Source organism: Tachyglossus aculeatus, chromosome 6, assembly GCF_015852505.1.
Source record: "Tachyglossus aculeatus isolate mTacAcu1 chromosome 6, mTacAcu1.pri, whole genome shotgun sequence".
Taxonomy (NCBI): domain Eukaryota; kingdom Metazoa; phylum Chordata; class Mammalia; order Monotremata; family Tachyglossidae; genus Tachyglossus; species Tachyglossus aculeatus.
Window position 1 is genome coordinate 15,743,482 of NC_052071.1, and position 21,141 is coordinate 15,764,622.

Sequence of the window (21,141 nt, forward strand, 5' to 3'; positions counted from 1 at the left end):
TTCATGCCCGGGCACGCAGAATGCGAGTTCCTAGGGGCACTTGAGTGGACTTCATGGAGGAGGGGGGTATCCTGCTGTGACCACAGACTGCACCGCTTAAACCAGCCAGTTTACAATTCGACTGCAAGTTCCTTGTGGGTAGCGAACGCGTCTACCAACGCTGTTGTATGGCACCCTCCCAAGTACCGCGCTCTGCGCACGGTAAGCGTTCAATAAATACCACTGATTGGGGAAAGGGTGAGAGAGTGGGGATGGCTCGATGCAAATCATCACTTCCAATGGGAGTCAGAGGACCCAGGTCCTAATCCTGGTTCTGCCAACTGCCTGCTGTGTGACGCTGGGCGAGTCACTTCACTTCTCTGTGCCTCAGTTCTGTTCTTCCTCCTGTTTAGATCGCGGGCCTCATGAGGGACAGGGACTGTGTCCAACCTAATTCACCTGCATGGCACAGCCTAGTGGGTAGAGCATAGGCCTGGGAGTTAGGAGGGCTTGGGTTCTAATCCTGGCTCTGCCCCCTGTCTGCTGTGTGACCTTGGGCAAGTAACTTCACTTCTCTGTGCCTCAGTTACCTCATCTGTAGAATGGGGATTAAGACTCCGAGCCCCAGGTGAGATGGGGGCTGTGTCCAATCCAATTTGCTTGTATCTACCCAGTGCTTAAAACATAGTAAGCACTTAAATACCATTATTATTATTATCAGAACAGTGTTTGATACCTAGAAAGTGCTTTACAAGTACATTATTATCATTATTAGAACAGTATTGGACACCTAATAAGCACTTATCAAATACCATTATGATTATTACAATAGTGTTCGTCATCTAGTAAGCGTTTAATACCATTATTATTATTAGAACAGTGTTTGACACCTAGAAAATGCTTAACAAATATTATTATTATTATTAGAACAGTGTTGGACACCTAGTATTTGCTTACTACCATTATTATTATTAGAACAGTGTTTGATACCTAGTAAGCACTTAAGTCCCATTGTTATTACTATTATTATTAGAATAGTTTGACATCTAATAAGTGCTTAACAAATACCATTATTATTATTATTATAAGTTTGTGACACCTAGCGAGTGCTTCAATTCCGTTACTATTATTATTAGAATAGTGTTTGATAACAAGTGCTTAACAAATACCATTATTATTATTATTAAGTTTGTGACACCTAGCGAGTGCTTAAATTCCATTACTATTATTATTAGAACAGTGTTTGATAAAAAGTGCTTAACAAATACCATTATTATTATTAAGTTTGTGACACCTAGCAAGTGCTTAAATTCCGTTACTATTATTATTAGAACAGTGTTTGATAACAAGTGCTTAATACCATTATTATTAAGTTTGTGACACCTAGCAAGTGCTTAAATTCTGTTACTATTATTGTTAGAACAGTGTTTGATAACAAGTGCTTAATACCATTATTATTATTATTAAGTTTGTGACACCTAGCGAGTGCTTCAATTCCGTTACTATTATCATTAGAACAGTGTCTGATAACAAGTGCTTAATACCATTATTATTATTATTAAGTTTGTGACACCTAGCGAGTGCTTCAATTCCGTTGCTATTATTATTAGAACAGTGTTTGATAACAAGTGCTTAATACCATTATTATTATTATTAAGTTTGTGACACCTAGCGAATGCTTCAATTCCGTTACTATTATTAGAACAGTGTTTGATAACAAGTGCTTAATACCATTATTATTATTAAGTTTGTGACACCTAGCGAGTGCTTCAATTCCGTCACTATTATTATTAGAACAGTGTTTGATAACAAGTGCTTAATACCATTATTATTATTATTAAGTTTGTGACACCTAGCGAGTGCTTCAATTCCGTTACTATTATTATTAGAACAGTGTCTGATAACAAGTGCTTAATCCCATTATTATTATTATTTTGTGACACCTAGCAAGTGCTTCAATTCCGTTACTATTATTATTAGAACAGTGTTTGATAACAAGTGCTTAATACCATTATTATTATTATTAAGTTTGTGACACCTAGCGAGTGCTTCAATTCCGTTACTATTATTATTAGAACAGTGTTTGATAACAAGTGCTTAATACTATTATTATTATTAAGTTTGTGACACCTAGCGAGTGCTTCAATTCCGTTACTATTATTATTAGACCAGTGTCTGATAACAAATGCTTAATACCATTATTATTCTTATTAAGTTTGTGACACCTAGCGAGTGCTTCAATTCCGTTACTATTATTATTAGAACAGTGTTTGATAATAAGTTTGTGACACCTAGCGAGTACTTAAATTCCATTACTATTATTATTAGAACAGTGTTTGATAACAAGTGCTTAATACCATTATTATTATTATTAAGTTTGTGACACTTAGCGAGTGCTTCAATTCCGTTACTATTATTATTAAAACCGTGTCTGATAACAAGTAAGGGCTTAACAAATACCATTAACAACAACAACTACTGAGGCAGCCAGCCTGCTGATCGCAAGGCGCACCATTCCTCTCTAACCCAGGGGCGGTTTGGGAGTGGATTCATTCAATCGTTCATTCAATCAATCGTATTTACTGAGCGTCTGCTGTGCGCGAAGCGCTGAACTAAGTGCTTGGGAGTGTACGATCTAATAATAATAGTCGCAGTGGATGGGAACGGAGCCACTTACCCTTTTGAAGAATCTTCTCAGGCCGATTAAAGCGAAATCTCGAAACGGTCGCCCCCCAATCCAGCGGGAAGGCGGTCTCCCGCCCCCCAACCCTCCGCCTCACCTAAACATTTCCGCCACGTCCACGGTGGCCAGCCAGAAGCTGTACGAGTTGGCGTAGTAGTTGCAGGTGCCCCGGCCGTGGCACTCGATGAAAGGAGCCGAGCGGAATTCCTCGAGGCAGGAGCCGGGCGAGGCCAGGGCCTGGCCCGAGCCCTCAGCGCCGGCACTGGTGTGCTGGAGGGGACAGAGGGGACAGGTCGGTGAAGCCGGGGAGCGGACGGGGGAGCGCTCACACTCTCAATCCCATTTTACAGACGAGCCAGCTGAGGCCCACAGCAGTGCGGTGACTTGCCCAAGGTCACACAGCAGACACGTGAGGATTAGAATCCAGGTCCTTCAGACTCCCAGGCTGGTGCTCCATCCACTAAGCCACACTGCGGATCTGCAGGTCACCCCTTGGGGCTACCAGGGAAGCAGCGGGGCCCGGTGGAAAGAGCGTGGGCTGGAGTCCCAGGACTCGCAGCGTGGCTCAGTGGAAAGAGCACAGGCTTTGGAGTCAGAGGTCGGGGGTTCGAATCCCGGCTCCGCCACGTGTCTGCTGTGTGACCTTGGGCAAGTCGCTTCACTTCTCTGAGCCTCAGTTCCCTCATCTGGAAAATGGGGATTAAGAGTGTGAGCCCCACGTGGGACAACCTGATCACTTTGTATCCCCCCAAGCGCTTAGAACAGTGCTTTGCACATAGTAAGTGCTTAACAAATGCCAACATTATTATTATTATTGGGTTCTAATCCTGACTCTGCCACTTGCTGTGTGACCTTGGGCAGGCCACTTTGATTCTTGTTCTCTATCTCCCCCTTTTATTCATTCATTCATTCATTCATTCAATCGTATTTATTGAGCGCTTTAGACTGTGAGCCCACTGTTGGGTAGGGACTGTCTCTACATGTTGCCAACTTGTACTTCCCAAGCGCTTAGTACAGTGCTTTGCACACAGTAAGCGCTCAATAAATACGATTGATTGATTGATTCTCCGTGCCTTGTTCCCTCATCTGCTAAATGGGGATTTAAAAACGTGTTCTCCCCTACTTAGACTGGGAGCCCCATGTGGGACTTGATTGTCGTGTAATAATAATAACAATAATAATAATAATAATAATGATAATGACTGTATATGTTGCCAATTTGTACTTCCCAAGGGCTTAGTACAGTGCTCTGCACATAGTAAGCGCTCAATAAATATGATTGATGATTGTCTTGTAATAATAACAATAATAATAATAATGATAATGACTGTCTCTATATGTTGCCAATTTGTACTTCCCAAGGGCTTAGTACAGTGCTCTGCACATAGTAAGTGCTCAATAAATACGATTGATGATTGTCTTGTAATAATAATAATAATAATAATGATGGCATTTATTAAGCACTTACTATGTGCAAGGCACTGTTCTAAGCGCTGGGGGTATACAAGGTGATCAGATTGTCCCACAGGGGGTTTACAGTCTTCATCCCCAATTTACAGAGGAGGTAACTGAGGCCCAGAGAAGTGAAGTGACTTGCCCAAAGTCACACAGCTGACAAGTGGAAGAGCCAGGATTCGAACCCAAGACCTCTGACTCCATAGTCCGTGTTCTTTCCACTGAACCACGCTGTACCTACGCCAGCACTCGGTACAGTGCTTGGCATAGAGTAAGCACTTAAACACCACAACTATTATTATTATTCTTGGCTTAATAAAAGACTATAATTGCCACATTGATGGAGATCATTGAGAGACAACTGTGAGCTAGCCTGCGAGTCAAGAGGCGGAGGTTCCAGTCCCAGCTCTGCCCCTGGCTTGCTGTGTGACCTTGGGTGAATCTCTTATCCTCTCTGGGCCTGTTTCCTCGGCAGTAAACCGGGGTTAGGATAGATCGTGAGTCCCGTTTAGGACAGCGGCGGGGTCCGAAGCAGCGTGGATTAGGGGAAAAAGTGAGGTCCTGGGAGTCCGAGGACCTGGGTTTGAAACCCGGCTCCACCGCTTGTCTGCTTTGGGATCTTGGGCAAGTCACTTTGACGCTCTGGGCCTGTTTTCTCAACTGGGAAAAAGGCGTTCAATGCCTGTTCTCCCACCTAAACTGTAAGCCCCAAGTGGGACAGGGATCGTGTCCACACTGATAATCTTGTACCTACCCCACGGCTTAGTAGTGAAGTCACTTCACTATTCCGGGCCTCAGCTACCTCATTTGTAAAATTGGGAAAAAGGGTGTGAGCCCCAAGTGGGACAGGGACTGTGTCCAACCTGATTAACTTGGATCTACTCCAGCGCTTAGAAAAGTGCTCGGCACATAGTAAGTGCTAAACAAGTACCATAATTATTATTAGTAGTATTACTGCTCAGGGAAGGGGGCTGCATGGAGGAGACCAGGGGAGGCTGTTGCAGACCTGCCTACTGGAGAAACAGCACGGCTCAGTGGAAAGAGCCCGGGCTTTGGAGTCAGGGGTCATGGGTTCAAATCCCGGCTCCGCCAACTGTTAGCTGTGTGACTCTGGGCAAGTCACTTCACTTCTCTGGGCCTCAGTGATCTCATCTGTAAAATGGGGATTAAAACCGTGAGCCCCACCGTGGGACAACCTGATCACCTTGTAACCTCCCCAGTGCTTAGAACAGTGCTTGGCACATCGTAAGTGCTTAACAAATACCATCATTATTATTATTATTATTACTGCGTGGCTCATGGATCACACACGGTCTGCAGTTTTGCTGCAGTGGCAGCTCTAGCAGGTGTCGCCAGAGCATCATTATTATTATTATTATTACTGCATGGCTCATGGATCACACACGGTCTGCAGTTTTGCTGCAGTGGCAGCTCTAGCAGGTGTCGCCAGAGCAAAGAGGACCAGGGCCCTGGCATCCCTGCCCTTGCGTACTGCTGCTCACCACCCCATCCCGCTAGACAGGAAGCTTGTAAAGGCAGGGAATGTGTCTGCTAATTCTATTGGATTGTCCTGTCCCAAGCGCTCAGTTCAGTGCTCTGCACATAGTAAGCATTCAATAAATACGATTAATCGACTGTTTGATCCCAGAGTGCTCGCCCCTCTGGCCGGACGGTTCTTGGGTCCCTAACGGAAAGCTCCTTGGGTCGGGTGACAGGACTGGGATCCCCAGCCCGCCCACGGGGCTCGGGCCTAGAGACCGAGCATCCTTGGCCAGACTCTCCCATCTCCACCCCCTGCCACCGCCTCCAACTTGACTGCATCCCAGAAGGTGGGGAGGTTTCTTACCATCATAAAGGAATAGCCAATCCACAGGGAATCCCAGCCCTGGGGACAGTGCGGGATCTGGATGGTCTGGCTGTGGATCGCGATGACCATGGCGGGAGATTCGCACACTACACACCTGCAGGAAACAGCACACGCAGAGGGAAGACACTCGGGGACAGTCCCTTCTCCACCTTCCAGCCCTCAAGGTGGCCCAAGTAAGGAGCCCCCCTGCCATCACCCAGCTGCCCGGACCCCTGACCACCCAGAAAACACCAGAAGAGCCCAGCCTGGACTCTCTGGGAAATGGGGAGCCAAGACATCATCATCATCATCAATCGTATTTATTGAGCGCTTACTGTGTGCAGAGCACTGTACTAAGCGCTTGGGAAGTACAAGTTGGCAACATAGAGAGACAGTCCCTACCCAACAGTGGGCTCACAGTCTAAAAGACAGCGGTGACCAGGATGTCAGTCAGTATTTATTCATTTATTTAGCAGGACAATGCGACAATAAACACACGCATTCCCTGCCCACAAGAGTTTACATTCTAGAGGGAGACAGGGAGGGGGCAGAAAGATTATCTGTCAGCTATCCCAGTCTTGGTACAGTGCTTGGCACGTAGTGAATGCTGAATAAACTGCAGTTATTATTATTAGAGAGAAGAAGGCACAGAGAGAGACAGAGATAAAGACACAGTCAGAAAGGCAGAAAGATGGAGACACAAAGGGACTATCTTGAATCTACCCCAGCCTTAGTACAGCGCTTGGCACAGAGAAGCAGCGTGGCTCAATGGAAAGAGCCCGGGCTTTGGAGTCGGAGATCGTGGCTTCAAACCTCGGCTCCGCCAGTTGTCAGCTGTGTGACTCTGGGCAAGTCACTTCACTTCTCTGGGCCTCAGTGACCTCATCCGTAAAATGGGGATTAAGACTGTGAGCCCCCCGTGGGACAACCTGATCATCTTGTAACCTCCCCAGCGCTGAGAACAGTGCTTTGCACATAGTAAGCACTTAACAAATGCCATCATTATTAGTAGTAGTAAGGCTGGACAAATTCCACAGTGGTTATCATTAGGAGGCACAGAGACGGTCGAGATAAAGAGACAGAGAGATGGAAGCAAAGAGGCAGTCATGATCTTAAATGGGCGGAGACAGTCAGAGGGACAGAGACAGCAGGAGATGGGAGACAGCTAGACTGAGCCTCTCTGCTGGCCCTACACGCTTCAGATCGTTCCCATCCCACCGGCCTGGGCCACGGAGACCCACCACCTCCAACTTGTACTTCCCAAGTGCTTAGTACAGTGCTCTGCAGACAGTAAGCGCTCAATAAATACGATTGAATGAATGAATGAATGGATGGATGGGTCACTGGGTGAGGTCAGCCCCCAGAACTCTCGTTACAGCATCTGTCCGCCCCTCTGCCCAACCGGGGCCGGGTTCCCCCACCCTCGGGTCTCACCGGCTGATGAACGGCTGGATGCTCGGCCCCTTGAGGGGCTCCATGCTCATGGGCATGGGCTCGGGAGTGGACAGCCAGTAGGAGTAGTCGTTCCGTGAGGCGAAGTTGCACACGTTGTTGATGTTGCAGAACATGAAGGGCATGGTGCTGAAGCGGCGCAAACAGCTTCCGGCCGTCCCTGGGGGAGGAGCGGGAGGGGCACGTGGGGCAAAAAGGCAGAGCAGAGTCCGCCACCCTCCACTGCCAACTTGCCCGGACAAGTCCTGGGGGCATGTCGGGGGGCGCCTCCCCCCTCCACCCAGGCTGGCCATTCTGAATCAAAATAACAGGAATGGCCTCTTCCTCCCACACAATTCGGCACCAAACCCCCAGCCCCCGCAGAAACACGCACTGTTTAGGAATGATTGCTCCGCCCCCCATCCCTTGACGCGGAACAGCCCCTCAGGAACCCAGGTGTGGCCGGGCGGGGAGGGAACACATGGCTTCCCCCTTAAGAGAAGCACCGTGGCTCAGTGGAAAGAGCATGGGATTTGGAGTCAGGGGTCATGGGCTCAAATCCCAGCTCCGCCAATTGTCAGCTGTGTGATTTTGGGCAAGTCACAACTTCTCTGGGCCTCCGTTCCCTCATCTGTAAAATGGGGATTAAGATTGTGAGTCTCACAAAGGACAACCTGATCACCTTGTATCCCCCCCAGCGCTTAGAACAGTGCTTTGCACATAGTAGGCGCTTAACAAATACCATCATTATTATTCCCCCGCCTGACTCCTCTCTGGGTGGACATGAGGTCACACTGAGGAAGGAGAATGGGAGAAGCACGATGCTGTCGACCACGTGGAAATCATGCAGGACTTGGGGCCACTAGCGGGTTGCCACTACTGGTCCTCCCCCAGGCTCCACTCAGGATTTTCCCTGAGAAATCATCTCAGCGGGTAAGTCATCACCGGCTGAACCCATCGGCATCAGCCTGGGAATGGGTCACATTACCACCACCTGGTAGCCGCCTGGACTCCAACCTACTCAGACGCTCAAGGATCCAACAAGTGTTTCAGGGATTGTCTTGTCTCTCCCAGTGGCAGGTGTGTAGTTGTGTGTGTGTTTCTGGGGAGCAAGGAGGGGCAAATGCAGAACAGTGTACACTGTCCCTTTTTCAGCCACTGGTAAGTTCAACACTGTGGCTCCTCTTACGTTTGTTACTTTTTAAATTCCCTCCTCGGGCTGTTGTTTCTTCTTTGCTTATGGTATTTAAGGACAGAACGATGACCCTGTTCTCGTCTTCCTTCTGTCCCAGCTCCCTCTACTTCCTCCACTGAACCCTCTAGAATGTAAGCTCGCCGTGGGCAGGGAACGTATAATGACGGCATTTTATTAAGCACTTACTACGTGCAAAGCACTGTTCTAAGCACTGGGGAGGTTACAAGGTGATCAGGTTGTCCCACGGGGGGCTCACAGTCTTAATCCCCATTTTACAGATGGGGTAACTGAGGCCCAGAGAAGTGAAGTGACTTGCCTAAAGTCACACAGCTGACAATTGGCAGAGCCGGGATTTGAACCCATGACCTCTGACTCCAAAGCCCGTGCTCGTTTCCACTGAGCCACGTTGCTTCCCCAGAAGGTGGGGAGGTTTCTTACCATCATAAAGGAATAGCCCATCCACAGGGAATCCCAGCCCTGGGGACAGTGCGGGATCTGGATGGTCTGGCTGTGGATCGCGATGAACGTAGCTATCAACTCTGTTGGATTGTGCTCTCCCAAGCACTTCATACAGTGCTCTGCACACAGAAAGTGCTCGATAAACATTGATACTCTCCCTCGTCCTCGGCGCAGTGCTTTGCACAAAGTAGGCCCTCAAGAAATACCACTGGATTAACCTCTTCCAGGAACCCTGGAAGAACTTGCCAGGGATCACAATCCCCAGAGTCACTCTTCTACCTTCTCCTCACTCGAGGCCCGACTGGACCTGCCTGGACATATGTCCGTTGCCGAAGTCTCTCACTCATCTCTCCTAAGGGCAGAGACCAGATGTATTTTCTACCAGGAGTTGGGCATGATGTCACTGTCCCTCGGTTTCTCAGTAAAAACTGACTCGACTGTCCTTGACCAAGAGGCAGGGAAAGGGGTGAGGCCAGAGGAAGCCCTCGGGGTGCCTTGGAACCAGGGAGGAAGGGGTGGGAGACCGATTGAGGCCCGCGTCTCCCGGAAGAGACCGCGGAACCGTTCAGCTTCGTACCCAAGTCTTGGCCGTGGGCTCTCTCGTTGCCCTGCACGTAGAGGAGGGAAAAGCCATCATAGATTGGAACGGTGCCTTGTGGGCAGGGGGGCGTATCTGTGGTCTGGCTGTGGCGAGTGATGAGGAATCCGTGGGCCATAGATGGTGCTCCTGGAGGGCCAGGGGGACCTTGCAACCCATCGGGCCCGGGGGGGCCGTCGGATCCCCGGTTGCCTGTGGAAAGACAGTGGCATCAGTAGTGAGCCCTCATGGTGGCCCTCGGCATCTGGGCCGAGGACGGTGCAGTCCAGTTGGAAGAGTTCTCCTTCCTGCACTGAGGAGATGGGACAATCCAGACGGAGGCATTCTCTCCTGCCAGATCTCCAGAGAAGCAGGAGAGAATGGATATCCCTGTTTTGTGGGTGAAAAAACAGTGGTCTTGGGGTGAGGGATGGAGGGGTAATAGTATGTTCACTGTGGGCAGGGAACACGTCTACCAACATGTCTCCTCCTCTAGACCGCAAGCTAGTTGTGGGCAGGGAATGTGTCTATTATATTGTATTCTCCCAAGCACTTAGTACAGTGCTCTGCACACAGTAAGCACTCAATATGACTGACTGATCGACTGCAACGCCCGGCTACATATTGGGCTTTAGTCCACGTTTGACTCGCCCTTTCCCAATCTGTCACGAGGCAGAATTTTAGAAGGGAAGTTTTCCTCTGTATTTGGTTCATTTACTTTCCTTTTCTCTGTTTTCTGGCATTAGCAAAACACCATTTGTGTGTCTTGTCACCCCAGCTAGACTGTAAGCTGTTTGAGGGCAGGGGTCTGGTCTACTAACTCTACTGTATCGTCTCCCAAGTGCTCAGCACACAGTGAGCGCTCAATAAATACTACTGATGGAAATGCCTATTTTTAGGAAACTTAGCAGCACCCCTGAGCTGGAGCTGAGCTCCTACTGGGAGAGAAGTCACACAAACACAGGCTGTTTTCCGCAAGCTGTTTCTTCACTGATACTGTGGCTAACGAGGCGGCGGGACAAGGGTCTCGTCCTCCACTGCAAACGCTGTGTCTGACCGCCTAAGACACAACCAAGTAAGATGCAATCGGCAAGACGGGGGCGGGGGGGGGGGGTGTTCCGTCTCCCTCCAGACCCTCGCGTGGCTCTAGCATACTGTTGGTCTTCAATACTCGCTGCCGTGTAATCAGAGGATGCCTAGATGGCAACTTGGCAGGAGCTGGATCCTCAGTGCCCCCTCTGACTGGTCTAGATGGAATGTTTACTTAAACAGAGGTCAGCATGCAGAAAGTTGCTCCCTTGAGCTCAGGCCAATCTAGGGCATAGTTTTTCCCAGGACGCTCCAAGGCGTTGAAGGACTACCGCCTTCCTCCTCCCTTGCCCATCAGGGACAATTTCTCCCCACAAGAGAGGGCCCATTCGATCCTGCTGTGGGCGTCAAGTCGGCAAGACTGTATTAAAGACCAGATCCCCCTTCCCAAGCTGGCCGTCAGCACACTAACAACGCAAGAGGCATCTTTTCTAGGCCAAGGTTTCAGCTTGAATGAATTACCCTGCTACAGGTTTGCCCTCGGGGGCCATTTTGCAGAAAACCTCCTTGTCTCCAATTACGGGGACCGAGGGACACGCGGGACGTGCACGTGGCCCCTTCCCGTGGAGATGCAGCCCAGCCCAACCCGCCGAGCTCACCTGGCTGGCCCGGGTGGCCTCTGTCTCCCTTGCGCCCACCAGGGCCGTCAAATCCAGGAAGCCCATTGCGGCCGGGATCCCCAGGCTGACCAGTTGGACCTAGAGAGAAAATGCCCGGGAGATCACACATCCAGGTCATCCCGCCCCACCCTGGTCCCCGTGGCCTTGGGGCTGGAAAGCCGACATGACCTCTCATTGTGGCCGAGCTGTCTGGTATACCAGGGGAGATTCTCAGGTCTGAGGGGAGAGTCCGGGGCGGAAGGACCGGGATACACCTGAGGTCCAAACTTTTCATCTGGACCACTCAGCCTTGGTGGCTCTGCAGCCAGACCAGCCAAGGGTCCAGAGCCCTAGTGTTTGTAAGACACTCACAAAGAGGGAAATTCCCTCCTGCTCCAACATGCTTATACAGGTACCCTTCAGCTACAACACAATGTGGAAGTCAGAAGGCCTCCCCACCCCCACTTTTTTTTCTTTTGCTATTTGTTAAGCTCTTACCAGGTGCCAAGAACTGTACTAAGAGCTGGGGTAGATACAAGATTGGCAGATTGGCACAGTCCCCGTCCCACATGGGGCTCACAGTCTCAATCCCCATTTTCCAGGTGAAGTAACTGAGGCCCAGAAGTAAAGTGACTCACCCAAGGTCACAGCAGACACGTGGCAGAACCGGGATTAAAATCCTGGTCGTATCAACCCCCAGGCCCGGGTTCTATCCACCCTGTTTTTGCCCTGTGGTCCTGGAACTGCTCATTAAGTGGCAGCCGGCCACATCTGGCAGGGGAAGCCACAGGACTTGCCCAGGGGACAGGCATGGGACCACCACTCAGGCACGCCGACCATTTTCATCATAAAGTGGCCGGTACCACTGCCAGTTCGCTGAGCCAGGCAGACCCGCCCCGGGCCGAGGGCCGCCAGAAAGGAAGTCGGTCGAGCCTCAAAGACATCGGAAGGAAGAGTCCCAGTTTCTGGTGGATCATTACCTGGTATCCCTTGGGGTCCTGGAAGGCCCGGTAGCCCTTTCAGTCCCGGCAGACCCGGTGACCCCGGGGGGCCGGGATCTCCTTTGACCACGATGGTTTCTCCCGAGTGACCGGGGAGGCCTGGAGGACCTAGGGACAAGCAGTTCGTCGGTTTAGAATGGAAATTGGCATGTGAAAAGACGTTTCACCTATTCCCCTGCCTCGGGGTTTCACGGCCAGGCCGAGGGACAGTCAAACGCGAGGAGCTGAGCCCGGCTGACTATGGCACAGCTCCTCCAGTCCAGCCCCAAAGCCTCAGTAGAGTGGCAGAGAGAGGTCCGTTCTGCCCCCTTTCACTTCCCACCTCCCCCAGAGGACTAGCTCAAGGTCACAGTGGCAATCAGCAGCAAAATCAGACAGGCAGGGCAACACCACAGTCTCGAGGTGGTCAAGAAGGCGCCGACACAAGTGACATCAATGCTTTCAAACCGGAGTTTGAAACCGGAGTTCTGGCTTCAGTTACTGCCCTTAAGGCAGGTGATGGCTGTGTTCAGAGGGGCTAATCTAGAGGCAACCAATCGATCAGCCAATCCTATTTACTGAGCGCTTCCATGTGCAGAGAACTGTACTAAGCGCTTGGGAGAGGAACTTGGGTCTCACATCCCATTGTGGCTTCAAGCTGCGAAATCCTACTGCCCAGCTGCAGAGGTCACTGCCATTCTCCCACTCCCTTCTGCATCACACTTGCCCTTGGATTTCCTATTTGCTATTCACCCCTCAGTCCCACAGCACTTACGTGCATATCCGTAATTTACGTATTTATTTTACTGGCTGTCTACCCCTCTAGACTTCTGAACATGTTAGCAGGAAACATGTCTACCAGTTCTGTTAAACTGTACTCTCAAGTGATAGGTATGGTGTTCTGCACACGGTAAGCGCTTAATAAATATGATCGATTGCCACTTGGTAACTACTTTCCTCCCACTGGGGAGGTTTGGAGAGATGGTGGAGCAGCCCAGCAGCACCATCACCTGCACTCAGGTAGTTCTGAGTCCACTTGGGCAGGTCTGGGGTGAGGGGGTTGGGGAGGAGAGAAGAGAGGCCTGGATCAAACCGGCCCCTAAAGTTGCCCTGACCGGATCAATCTGATCATTCTCTCCTTCTTGATCGTAAGCTTGCTATGGACACGGAACACATCTGTTCATTCGGTTGTACGGTACTCTCCCAGGAGCTCAGTACAGTGCTCTGCACACGGTAAGCTCCCGATAAATACCATTGACTGATACCCCGAATTCACCACCTTGGGTCTCAATCATGAGTTAAAGAGTGAGTGGAAGGGAGGAATCAATGCGACTTCCAGAGGGGCTTCCCTGGGAGCCTGGGCGGGAGGAGACAGTGGCTCAGGAAGTCAGAGAGATTCCCAGTAACTCTCACCTGGTGGGCCTGTTAGCCCTGGGTCTCCAGCAGGACCAGTTGAGCCTGGGGGTCCACTGGGGCCTTTCATCCCTGCAAACCAAAGAAGAAGAGTCAGAGCCACCCCCCATCCCCTCCCCAAACCAGCAGGGAACTCCTGGCCCCTTTGGGCGTGTGAGATTGGTCCCCTTGAGCCATAAGCAGTGTGGCTTAGTGGATAGAGCGTGCATGTGGGAATTAGTAGGGCCTGGGTTCTAAATCCCAGCTCTGCCACATGTCTGCTGTGTGACCTTGAGTAAGTCACTTAATTTCTCTTTGCCTCATCTGTAAAATGGGGATTAAGACTTTGAGGCCCATGTGGGACAGAGACTGGGTCCAACCTCATCAACTTGTATGCACCCCAGTGTTTAGAACAGTGCTTGGCACATGGTAAGCACTTAGCAAGTACCGTTATTAGTTGTTAATAAAGGAAGTCATTGGGAATACACACCTGGGAATCCGGGAACACCAGGGAGCCCGAGATCGCCTTTCATTCCATTGAGGCCTGGCCGTCCTGGATTCCCCTGAAACAGCCGACATGAATATCAGCCTTGCAAGCTCAGGGGGTGTGGAGGGGGTGGGGGCGGCACCCCAAGAGGCCTGGATGGCCCTGACCCTCCCCTAATTAACTGGGGAAGTGCTGGAAACCCCCAGGCATGGGGCAGCTCACTCAGGCAGCTCACTGCAGACTGCGGTGACGGAGTCTCTTACAGCAGCTGTCCCATTCGGTAAGGCTGGGGGGTTCTGAGTTTTGGAGCTGTGCTAATTGACAAGACACCCCCCATACCACCACAACAACCCTCCCCACACCCTGAGAAGCCCTTTGATTGCCCCCACAACACTGTGAAATCTGTGAGGGCAGGGACTCATCTCCTGGATAACCGTCCAAAGCGTCAATTCACTGTCAAGGTTCTGTGTTTTGCTGCATTGTATTGTACTCTCCCAAGTGCTTAATACAATAAGAGCTCAATAAATACGACTGAGTGAACGAATATCCAGCAGCAGCTCCCCTCTCCCTCGCCCACACCTCCCATTTCCTACCGGGAGGCCGGCTGGTCCTTGATCTCCTTTCAAGCCAGGTAAGCCAGGCTGTCCGGGTTGACCGGGATTCCCCCTCTCTCCTTTCTGCTGTCCATTTCCAGGGGGACCCCGGGGACCTTCTCGACCTGGGGGCCCTTGGTGCAAAACAACAGATATCCAGGGTCAGGAAGGGTGGGGAGAAGGGGGCCCGGGGAGAAGGTCATCCCAGGATCTCCATTCTTGAGTGGGAAACGGGGTCCACACTTTCCACATCGCCCTTCCCTCACCTATCTGACTTGAGGTCAGTAGCAGGGGGTCCCCGTCTCCACCTTTTTACTGAACATGAAGTTCAGGGAGCTCGTGTCAATGGGTACGACTGGAGAGATTAAGGTGTTTTCTTTCAGAGCCCAATCAAATGCATACCTTAAACTTCAATTCATCAGGGACAAGGGCAAAAAACACACTAGGGCTATAATAATGATAGTATTTGTTAAGCGCTTACTATGTGCCAAGCACTGTTCTAAGCTCTAAGGTAAACACAAGGTAATCAGGTTTTCCCACGTGGGGCTCACAGTCTTAATCCCCATTTTATAGATGAGGTAACTGAGGCCCAGAGAAGTTGTGACTTGCCCGAAGTCACACAGCTGACAAGTGGCGGAGCCAGGATTAGAACCCATGACCTCTGACTCCCAAGCTCGTGCTCTTTCCACTGAGCCATGCTGCCTCACTTGGGTGAGCCCCAAATTGTTTTAATCGAGGCTTCACCAGGAGGCAGTTGAAGCACTGATATTCTTTTGAACTATCCTGCTATTCTGAGCAAGTGGAAACATTTTCCGTATTTCTGCAGCTGCGAACTGCAAGTGACCAGAGAGCAAGTTAATTGTTTCATATGGGCTATGAAGAAATCCAGCAATGACTTTCTTACTTCTCCTTTCCCCTTTTTAATCATTATCTCTGCCTTTCTAATTGGTGAACTGCAGGCTGCAGAATATTTTCAAAATGCTTTTTTTTACAGGCAGGTTTACAACACTAACCGGAGACAAGCGGCACAGTCATGAAGAATTGATTAAGATTGTTATTTTTATTATTATGGTGGTACGAAGACACAACTTTAAGGTCCTCGTTATCCTCTGCCATAAACTACGTCTACAGACTATGCCTCCTGTAAAATGGAAATTGGCGGAGCAATCTAGGCTTAAAAATCAGAGTAAAACTCCAATCGCTTAATTCAACGTGGGTTTCCTTAAAATGGCCCATAAAGCTAAGCAGCTAGCCTACTACATTGGGATTTAGCGCGACTAAGAGGAAAGACTAGGGGCCTGGGAGTAAGTGCTCTGTGCCTGCCTGCTCTGCGACCTTGGGGAAGTCACTTAACTTCTCTGTGCCCTAGTTTCCTCCTGTCAAATGGGGATTAAAGTACCTTTTCTCTTAGACCCCACGTGGAACAGGGACTCTTTTCTGATCTGCTCATATTGCATCTACTCCAGCGCTCAGTACGGTGTTTGGCACATAGTAAGCGCTTAGATTGGTGAAAACACACTAACTGGATCAAGTGAAATAATCCGACTTCCCTGATTACTTGTTGACAGGGGGAGAGCAATTATGTTGCTGCCAAGTACTCAGGATAGTTCCTAGATCTGCAGTCTCAAGAAGCAGGCTTTTTAGGTGTACTGCTTTTCCAGCCGCTTAAATGATTTAATAATTTAGGTTATTAATAATTCAGTTCATTCAAACCACTAGAATTTCTAGTTACTACAACAGATGAGGTGTAATAGTGCTCTCTAATTTCTTATAGCAACCGAGAACACGCCCGCTTCAATTTTCAGGACTTAGTTATTCACGGAGGCTCAGGGACAGTGCCGAGGTGAGGGGCAAATCAAAAGGTCGCAAACGTCGCATGCAAAATAGATGTGGGTTTCCCAGTTCGAAACTTCGGCAGGGACTACCTAATGGTTCAGGCACAGAAAAAGGATTGAGGGCCCCTTCACCCAAGTACCTTTACCAACAGGTTAAAGGTGAGCAGGTTGGATTTGGGGGGTAACCGTACCTCTTCAGTGACTTAACCGTCGGGGGCAAAATGTTTTTCTCTTACAGCGCATGCAAAGCAGTAAAAACAAACTGACCGAGTGAAGAATCTAACCTGGAGGACCTGGCAGGGTCAGAGTTCACCAAAGCCCAAAGATCGATGTTAGAAGGGTCAGACACCACACAGTATAAAATAAGATTACTAGTTAGATGCGGCACACATTATGGCATAACCACCCATTTCTCCAGCATGTCTTTGACTCTAGAAAACAACCGGTAGGCATGCACAAACGCATATGACCCTGGAGAGTTATACATTTCCACAAACACCACATTCAGACAAAACTTGACCAGAGGCGACATGGTTTTACTGCTACTTCTATGGCGCCTTACAAGTTAGTTTCCTGGAAACTAATCTTTGCATGACAGAAATGATATAACAGTTTCACTGACAGTGTTCAGCAATTTTTACCCGGGGAGGGGAGAATATTAAAGTCACCTCAGTTGCTCTCGTGATTTGCTCACTTCATTAAGTGAGGTGGAGTTTAAGCCTCTGACCATTCGGGAAGGATATCACCATCTAGAGCCCCAGGGACTGACTTCTAAACTGAACATGGTCATGAGAAAGAATCTCCACGTATATGGATTTAATAAATCAAAACAGCTTGCATGCATTCTTAATCAGTTGGAATGGCCTCCTGATAATAGCTTGATTTGTATCGGACTATCTTGTATGTCAAGCCATTCCTTCTAAAGAACATTTTGACATTTTACCGGAGACTAAGGTGCTTTTGTGCTTTACCAACTAGAGGTTGGGGGGGGGCGGGGGGATGAGCCATCATTTTGCTTCTACTAATGAGTTATTCCTGGAGAAGATTTGGGGGTCCCAAGGACGTGAAGACTGTCAGTGAAAAGACTTTAAACTATTTTGACATGCAACACAACACAAACGACAAAGTATAAATCTTACATTACAATAACAATTATTGTTATTACGTTCTCTGATCAGAATAGTCATTCCCTTCTTTAAAAACTGAAGTTTTTTTAAATGAATAAGAAAACAAGACACCGCCCCCCCCACCCCCACCCCCAATCAGGCTCAGTGTTAACTGACTCTAAACACAATCTACTCTTGCAAATCTTGCTATGACATGGGAAAAAGGACTCTGTGGCCACAGATATATTGATCATAGTTGGCGTCAGGGATCTAGAAATCAGGGAGGGTAACTGCATTGGTGAGAAAGATGGCAGAGGGCAGAATGTTGACAGGGTAGCTACTCCTGTTGCTAGACAATGCACTTAAGGCATGAGTCTCCACAAGCAGCAGATCTTGATCTGACCATACGGAGAGCTATAAACAGGACACTCTGTCTGTGATCCAATTCAGAGTTAAGAGGGTGAGTGTTTGGGAGGGAGAGATGATTTAGGACCCCCAAATTCCAAGATCATAATTTCATGAAAATCCATTTGACACCACCACGCTGGAGAGGCACTTAAGCTTAGAAAAAGCAGCTGCCTGGATGGAAGTTATCATAGCAAAATTTCCAAGATTTTTCACAGCTTAAAACTGCAAGGGAAGCATAAGCCAAGTCAATGTCACGGTACAGATAGATGTTGGGGAAACCCCAAGGGGCCGCTGATTGTTACCATTTAAGAGGCATATTTTCCATCAATCAATCATAGTTATTGAGCATTTACCAAGCTCACTAAAGGGCACTGTAATTACTAAAGAGGAAAACTGCCTTAGTTGAGATCATGGCTCTCAGAGGGGGAAAATTCAGGAGGGTGTTTTTAATACGTGGAGAAATATCTGGTCAATGACAGATATTCAGAATTGGTGCTAGGTGGATGTTAACGTGGCCTTCTTAAGGGACTGATGCTTCCCAGCTTATCTTGGTTAGGAGCGGCCACGTCTCAGAGTCCAGGGTGTCGGTGACCAAGGCTGCGGCGTTCTACGTAAGCAACAATTCCGAGGGAGGGGGGATGTTTATTTTAAGGCAAGATCTAGTTTTCCCTCCACCTCCACAAGGATTCCTGTGGGATTCTGAAAGATAGCCATTCCACAGAGAGCTCTGAGTAAGAAAAAAAATGTTGCCAAGTACCACAGAGGGGCAGGGGTGGAAAGGAGGTGACTAGCATGGGCAGTGTGGCTTAGGGCATATAGAGTTGTGACTTTTCAAAGAGTATACCGTCCCCAGAGTAAAAGTGTATTGTACTCTCCCAAGGTCTCACTACAGTGCTCCACACAGTATGGACTCACCGAATACCATGGATGGATAGAAAAATGTGGCAATCCACCGCCCGTCAGGTTTTAAAATTGAACGGGAGGCTGACTCGAGCAGCAGTTAAGATCTCGCTCTAGTGGACGGATCAGAGTATCCAACTGAGGGACAAAGAAACAGGAGGCCGGGGTCCTGGGATATAAGGGGAGCCTGGACAGAGAAGTTTATTTGCTCTTGTGCCGAGTGGGAATGGAAAATTCCCCGACATTCTCACCAGCCTGACCTCAAGAGGACACTTTTCTCCTTTCAGCCCTTCCCCTGAAACTTGAAAGAGGCTATTCATCTTGAATCAATACCCAACACATGCAGGCATCTGTGGGTGTTCCTTCTCCTGATTAGGGGAATGCTTAGGCCATGAATCACCCTTCTCCATTGGATATTTCTCGGTAACCTTTTCGGGCATGTGTTTATGTACGTGGATGACGAAACCTGGAAAATGGAGTTGCTTTGGTTGAGGGGGCGGGATGGGTAATCAACCCAGAATGAAATGCCACCTGTGTCCTCTTCTGCTCGGTGAGAATTTGAGGATTTGGCTGCTAAGATTACTGGGATGCACTGGAAAGCTCGGGAGGAGCCTGGCAAGTAGAGGCTTTTTCGACCTCTAAAAACCCAATTTGGAATGGAGTTTCCCACGGAAGGTGGGTCCCTCGGAGGACAACAGCTCACCGGACCTCTCTGTGAGGTGGTACTGGGCAGGAATATGTTAAAATAGCTTTCCTAATTAGGCCACCTCTGGTCTGGCAGGGCAATGGGAACATGGTAGTTGGCTTTGCAGCCTTCCCAAAAGTCAGCCATGTTAAACCAACCATATGACAATTGAATTGGCATATCCCCCTTGAGCAGTCTCCATTCAAGTACTAGACAACAGGAACAAAATGCACATGTACAATATACAAATGTCATGCAAAGTGACTTTTGGAGTTAAGGGGCTAACCTGCAGGACCTAAGAGGGGATCAAAGTTCACCAAGGTCCAATGTCACCATTAGGACAAGGGGGAAAAACATCAACATTGTTAGAAACGTCAATCAACTAGAGTATGAAATTAAGACTTTTCACTTAAAAGCTTTAGCTCAACAGGATCACAGCCTGAAGTGGATGTTCATACATCTGTGCACAAACCAAACTATCCTCTTCCATGGTTAAGACTCCAATACAAACAGCCTATGTAGGGTATTTGGGCAAGGCCAGAAATCATTTTCAGAGTAATCATTAGTACAAGCTCATATGAAGAGCAGCTTGATAGAACAATCAGGTTTAACATTCCATTTCACTCCTAGTGGAAGAACACATCCGAAGTCAAAGAGAACACAATGGATGCATTTTCTCCATCTGACTACTTTTCTTAGTTCTTATATCCTTAGAAATGGGGTAATGACAGAATCACAGCTGTTTGTATGACTAACGGCCTTATGCTGAAATGTTACCAAAGCCGCATTTCAACAATGAGCTCCATTACTGCTCAGAACAAAAGCCCAAAGTGTGGATTGTACTAAAACAGGGTAGTTTGGTTCTCCACATCAGTGCATGCACAAGTAGGCAAGACAAATGTTTCCATTTGTCACATTCCACGAAACAAGATGAGGGATAACACAGCTGAGCTGACCGCAGGTTTCCTCCTACCCCACAAAAAACTCCCTTCAATATCGCCCTCCACCAAAGAAAGTTCACACGATGCTGACTGATGTAAATCTGTAGCATCAATCGAATGGATCAATGGCTTTAGGGGACACTTCCTTAGGAGAAAGTTCACATGATCCTGATTGGTGTCAATTGGCACCTTTCAAGGCATTTCTTTCCAAACAGACCAAGAAAAAAAAAAAAATGGGGGCTTTTTAGTCCCACCCCAGCGCTCCACACTTGACCCACCCTGCTTGTTTGGTCCCTGCTTATTTGGTCCGTATCAATAATACTGATTTCTTTTGTCTGTCTGAAGCATTAAAGTCGAGGATTCAAGTATCCAGAGAAAATGATCCCGGAGCTTCCCAAAGCAGAAACCCTGGAGGCTGAGCTCAGCAGTGTTATTCCCAGGTGAAATGCATTATTTCCAAAATTAGTGCACGGAATGGACCCCGCACGGACACAGAATGGA

At 48.7% G+C, this 21,141-nt stretch overlaps 1 protein-coding gene across 2 annotated transcripts in view; it reads right to left on the bottom strand.

Moving 5' to 3' along the window:
* Positions 1 to 21,141, bottom strand: part of COL4A5 (collagen type IV alpha 5 chain) — a 125,964-nt gene that overhangs the window by 2,094 nt on the left and 102,729 nt on the right. Inside the window, exons 42-52 of one of the 2 annotated variants that reach the window (XM_038747868.1) lie at positions 19,986 to 19,994; positions 16,885 to 16,893; positions 14,766 to 14,899; positions 14,176 to 14,248; positions 13,707 to 13,778; positions 12,294 to 12,422; positions 11,314 to 11,412; positions 9,626 to 9,838; positions 7,398 to 7,575; positions 5,964 to 6,078; positions 2,760 to 2,932 (exon numbers count right to left, since the gene is read on the bottom strand). In XM_038747868.1, coding sequence (XP_038603796.1) covers positions 2,760 to 2,932; positions 5,964 to 6,078; positions 7,398 to 7,575; positions 9,626 to 9,838; positions 11,314 to 11,412; positions 12,294 to 12,422; positions 13,707 to 13,778; positions 14,176 to 14,248; positions 14,766 to 14,899; positions 16,885 to 16,893; positions 19,986 to 19,994 — 1,204 coding nt within the window. The remainder of the gene's footprint in view (positions 1 to 2,759; positions 2,933 to 5,963; positions 6,079 to 7,397; positions 7,576 to 9,625; positions 9,839 to 11,313; positions 11,413 to 12,293; positions 12,423 to 13,706; positions 13,779 to 14,175; positions 14,249 to 14,765; positions 14,900 to 16,884; positions 16,894 to 19,985; positions 19,995 to 21,141) is intronic. The other variant, XM_038747869.1, reaches the window with a different exon arrangement.